Source organism: Tasmannia lanceolata, unplaced genomic scaffold (genome assembly GCF_043159265.1).
Source record: "Tasmannia lanceolata isolate RefF3 unplaced genomic scaffold, GAP_Taslan_0.1 ptg000018l, whole genome shotgun sequence".
NCBI classification, from domain to species: domain Eukaryota; kingdom Viridiplantae; phylum Streptophyta; class Magnoliopsida; order Canellales; family Winteraceae; genus Tasmannia; species Tasmannia lanceolata.
In genome coordinates, this window is record NW_027518695.1 from 51,503,391 (window position 1) to 51,509,208 (window position 5,818).

At 36.0% G+C, this 5,818-nt stretch overlaps 1 protein-coding gene across 1 annotated transcript; it reads right to left on the reverse strand.

Moving 5' to 3' along the window:
• Window positions 1–434: 434 nt before the first annotated feature.
• On the reverse strand, window positions 435–1,106 carry LOC143850417 (putative protein FAR1-RELATED SEQUENCE 10). Its single transcript, XM_077359672.1, has one exon. The coding sequence runs from the start codon at window positions 1,104–1,106 to the stop codon at window positions 435–437; it is 672 nt and encodes a 223-aa protein (XP_077215787.1).
• Window positions 1,107–5,818: the final 4,712 nt, after the last annotated feature.

Below are 5,818 nucleotides of genomic sequence, written 5' to 3' on the forward strand. Positions count from 1 at the left end.
TATGGATCGAATTATGTGATGTTAATGGCTGCGATTGCATGTCCGCACGGAAGTCCATATGTTTGGAAAGCATGACAACTACACGTTTGAGCTATCAAATCGAAAGAATCTGTAGTTTTAAGGGACTTTACTTCGAATTCATGAGTCCCTACTCGATAAGCTGTATATTGGTAGCTCTTCCACAGTGATGACTCCATACGTTCTTCTGCGTAATGAGTCAACTTTGTGTGCCAACTACTACCTAATTTCTGACGCTTCTAAATGAACTGGGTAGTCTGATGTCGAGTGTGCTCTACCAATGATGCAATCGACAATTTTCTGGCATCCTTCAAGACAACGTTGAAACACTCCGATCTATTCGTAATCAACACATCATACCTATCCCCCTTGAAATAAAAACTACCCTAGTTTTCCTTCAGAATGTTACTTATCCACTAATGTGCACGTTCATTCTTTGTCTTAATCTTCTGCATTAGTTCTTTGAAAACACTCTCCCTCAATGTTCTTGCGGCTCTCCAGAACAAGCTCTCAAGTAGAAGATCTTTGAAGTTGGACCGGAAGTTGGCAGCAAGGTGACACATGCAATAACTATGATAACAATTGGGAAATATTGTAAGTACTGCCTGCAATAACCCCTTCTGCCAATCGGAGCATATAGTGAATACATTCATATGATCTGGCAATACATGTCTTTTCAACAACTTCAGAAACCACTCCCAACTATCTTCATTCTCTTTCTCCACCACTCCAAATTCTAATGGATATAATCCGTTGTTACTATCGACACCGATTGCAATCAATAAGATTCCTAGATATTTCCCTCGCAGATGTGTTCCGTCCATCAAAACTATAGGTCTCAATGTTCGAAAAGAATGTAGGCATGGACCAAATGTCCAGAATAAGCGAGCAAATTTATCATCTCCCCTTGGACGTAAATCTCTATGTCGGAAAACACGCATGTAGCTTCCAGGATTTCTGCCCATTATCTCAACTGCAAATGCGAGCAATATGCGGTAAGAGTCCTCGACATTCCCACACTTAATCTCAAGTATGATGTTCATCATATTGTACGCTTTCCAATAGCAAATAGCTACACCCCAATGCATCTTAATATATTATCTTATGATCCTTGTATGGACGTCCTCTGGGCAAGCGAATAAACGTAAACATGTCTCAGCTACCTAAGCTGCTGTAACGAGAGGGTGATCATTGCCACTTATTTTAGCTGTACACGTATGGTTGGCAACAAACGACTTCACTACAACAAAAGTCATATGATTCACACCAGTTATATGCCATTTGCAACCATCTTCCTTGCATCGAACAACGTACTTTTTGTGTGATGACTTTGCCTTCTTAAAGACAGGGTGCGGGTACGTTTGGGTACGCCGAATATAATAATATATTTTAATATTTTATTATATATTTATAAAAATTAAAAAATAATAATTGTAGGGCAATCAAATAACAATAACATCACCAAAATGGAAAATTCTAATATTACTCTTCATTTCATAAGTGATTAAGTTCCATATTTCATAAAATGAGGCATCAATACATCATTCATTAGAAAAAAAAATCTGTCACAAGTGTGTTGACCAGTGTGTTGACCAGTGCCTGACAAGATGAATAATTTTTAGAGAACAAATTATGAGATTTTTTTTACCGAACTTTTGGGATTTAATAATGTTTGGACAAAATAGATTTTATGAATTTTTAAAATTTGAAAAATACCCCACCGTTTGGAAGTTAAGAAAGTTAAAATTTTGACCCGACCTTTTTTCTTTGAATTTTGTACTAGAACTGGAGAGTTGACTTTTTTCCTTTTAGATTTGGGTGTTGAAACTATTTTTAATAAATCCAGAAGGGGGGTATTTACATGTAAATCTTAAGTAAATGGACAATAAAATAGTAACCCTGGACGTACCCGCACCCCATACGTGTTGGGTGCGGGTGCGGGAGCCTCGGGAGAGTACCCGTTCTTCCTAGCTTACCGTCAGTCTATTTACTACTGCCAGTAATTGTATATCTTTAGGAGCGGTTTACATGACCGCTGGTAAAAGTTTGCCGGTATATCTCCAATTTCTTGTAGTGAGATTTCTAAATAAATGTGGGGTAAAAGGGATTTTTTTTCCTTTTTTCTTATATCTTGCTGAGTTAAAGGCAAGGTTCTATGTTCTCCTCTTGTCACTACTTTTTCATATTATAGAAGCTTTAGGTGGGAAAAATAAGTTGTTTCACCTTGAAGGTTATAGATCTGGCAACGAAATTATCTGCATTAACACGGAAGGTGGCACTTTCCTCTGTGTTAATGGAATCACCCCAACCAATTGTCGTTTCACTGGCCGCATGTCCTTCGAGCAGAATGAATGGTTTATCCTTAGAGATTGTAACCTTCTCCCTATATACACACACATATTAACATAAATATATAAAAGCAAAAATTGGACTCATAATCAAAATATCTTGTGTAAATAAAGAAATGATAACAAATAGTAATTAAGTTAGGTGATTACTGATAAAGCCCAGGATTAACTTTTATACGAATCCACTGATTATTATTTGCCGGAACTGAATTGATGGCTGCCTGAATTGATCTGAACTTTCCTTGGCCGTTGATATCTACAACAATGGGTATTCGCAACGATTGGGGCACCTTCTACATGGGTCCAACTTCCAAAACAGAACAAAGTAGAGAGCAAAAGGATAAAACAGGGTAGCACAACAACGCCCATTTTTAGTGAGTGATAGAAGTATGCAACTTTTTTCTTCAAGAAATCTGTCCAATAACTCATAGAAAGAAGAAAAATAAGGAATATACACTCAGACTACCATTCACTAACTTCTACATCACATGTTCTTCTACTTGATTATGGGTATTTGTATATAAAGTAGAACAAAGAAGCATCATGATAGCAAGTAATGACTTTTCTTTATTTTTATTCCAAAATAAGCAATATAGCTCCAATTTTTTATGTTTAGAAAGTCAGGCTGACCACATATTCCGATTATATACAAATTTATTAGTAAATATTTACGTTCCTAAGGTTATAAGCTATGATTTGGCCGACACTTCGAATTTATTGCCGATTCCCGTGTCCTGCCGTGTCCGACACGACACGCGTGTCCACACGTGTCGACACTCCTTTGGACACTTTTACTTGTAGTGCTGGAAGTGTTAGAGTTAATGTGGGTGTGTGGACATGTTTTTGTACCGTGTCAAGTGTGACATTCTGTTTTTTTTATTGTGTATTGTGTTTACCTCATTTAGACAACTCGTGTCCATGTCGAAACTGGACACATGTATCCATATCCACAAATTATGATTACATATACTTTCTATTTTAGCCGTGTCCCCGTTTCTAAAGTTTGGGGGTTTGCCGTGTCCGAAACTCCGTGTCCGTGTCAACACCCGACACTCGTGTCAAATCATAGGTTATAAGATATTTAATTACTATATCCAAATTTTGAAATGATTTCCTTCCTTTCTAAATCTAATTTGATTTCCTTCCTTTCTAAATCTTATTTAGAAGCTATGTGACAAAATAACAAACAACGCCATTACCATAGTTTTCTTTTGGTATAGTTATAATTTTTTATAATTAGAAAATATACTCAGGCTAACCATGGTTTCCTATTATATACAAATTTAGTGGAAGATATTTATGTTCCTAAGGTTAGAAGATATTTAATTGCTACAAAGAATTTTATACTAGAAAGTATTAAACAGGTCAAGGGCAGTATAAGTGTATTATGTGTATTGAGAGAGGGGACATTTTTTGCTCTATTACTTAGAGAGAGAGAGAGAGAGGACGCATTATTTATGTTTGTGAGGGAGAGGACGCATTATTTGTGTATTAGTCGTTTTGATCGAGGGGACGTTTCTTGTCTATTTGTTAAGGGAGAGAGTAAGATTTTTAAGGCCTATATATGTAAGTAGGGATTTACTAAGCCAATTTCGCGGGAAGGCATTTTGCAACTGGCTTTTTCACGTGAGAACTGACACTCAGGTTAACATTTTGGAAGATTTTGTCCTACTCAATTAATTTATCTGAGGTGGCTATTCTCACTTGCAAAAGCCAGCCATGAAATAGCTTTCCATGAAATTTGCTAGCAAGTCCCATTTAAAGTATAAGATTTTAAATAGCGTGCGCGGGGTAAGTCATGGGAATGCCACATTTCCACTAATTTATAGCATGGATAGATTTTTAATAATATGCATTATCTCGTATTATCCTTTAATTTTAATATGGTGGCAGGGGTCCACCTAATCCCATCTTACCTATCTATCTATCTATCTATCTATCTATCTATATGTGTGTGCATTCACTTAATTCAATTATTTGTACATACAATATTTAATGACAATATACAATCATTTAAATATCAACTCCATATGTCTGATACAAGTTTATGTATGGTGTCCAAGCAATCAAGGTGCCATCCATGATATTTGATCTAAAAACAACTGAGTTTTTAAGAGGCGGCTGTTGAACCAATTATCAATTATGGTATCTTTGTGATTTTTTCGTACCCCCATCACGTCCATGTACAATTTAGCCTCGTAAATTTTGAGGTCTTAAATAAAGTTAGGGGTTTACATGCATGACATCCCACACACTTACATTAAGATAGCTAAACCCTTACACTTGCAGGATTCCAAATAAATTTATGAAGTAAACATTTGACTCTCTTTAGAGAAATATGCAACAATTAGGCCATGTTTGGATTGAAAGAAAATATTTATGTATGCACATATGTGTGTATTTGATGAAAACATGGTCTTACATGACGAAGATGAAGCCACGGAAGAGTACTTGAATCAGAGGGAGCATCCTAAAACCCTACGAAGATCCGAAAGACTGAAGATTAAAGCTGCGAAAGAGAGCTAGTGTGGTCGTTTTTGCATTGTTGAGGGCAGAGCTATAAATAGCTTGTGCTAGGATTGTAATACAGACAAATAGCTATTGCTCGTTTCATTTGGCATGACATGTGGCATGCCATGTCATCAGTCCAACTGAACTTGAGCCGTCCTCGATTTTAAGCTTTTGTTCTTAGTTGTGTCCCAGCAAATCAACTAGATAATGAATTAGACATTGGATAAAAGCTTGTACTGTTCCTACTTAGATTCAAACCATTTTCTTTGACACAAAACTATTGGATGGATTCTATTCTGGAAAAACTTCTTTACTTGACTCTCATTTCACAGGATCAGTTTTTATTCATTGTTTTTTAGTTCTACACAGCAGTTAGACTACACAATTCACAACTCTGTTTTCGTCTTCTGAATTTCCTTTCTTCAAACACTCTGAAAATGAGACCACTCAATTGAGAAGATGTGGGATACGTCAGACTCAAATAGTCACATAGTGTTGTTCTTGTGCTCTTACTCAAATACATGTATATTCTACGTCTAACATCACAACATAGGCACTTCTAATGTCTTTCTTTCCAAGTGCTTAAAACAGACAGAGAGATACGCTGATTCAATTGTTGACAGTTGAGTTTCATCACTAAATTTTGAAACTATGTGAATGAATTAGATTCCTATGGTGAGAAATTCTTCTTTTTGTGTCCGAACTACCTAATCCATAGTATAGTTTTAAAGATTTTGTTAATTTTGATTAATTTATGCTTTTGCAACAGACCAAGAGTCCATTGAATGCTCCAAGGTGAAAAAAATATCTATCGCTATGCGGTAGGAGACTAGGTTACTAGTTATTTGGGATTTTTTTTTTCTTTTTGGAAAGCCGGTGATGGGTTTCTTAATTTATTAGGATTTTGCTTCCTAAGTATAGTAGGATTAGTATCGTTCTTT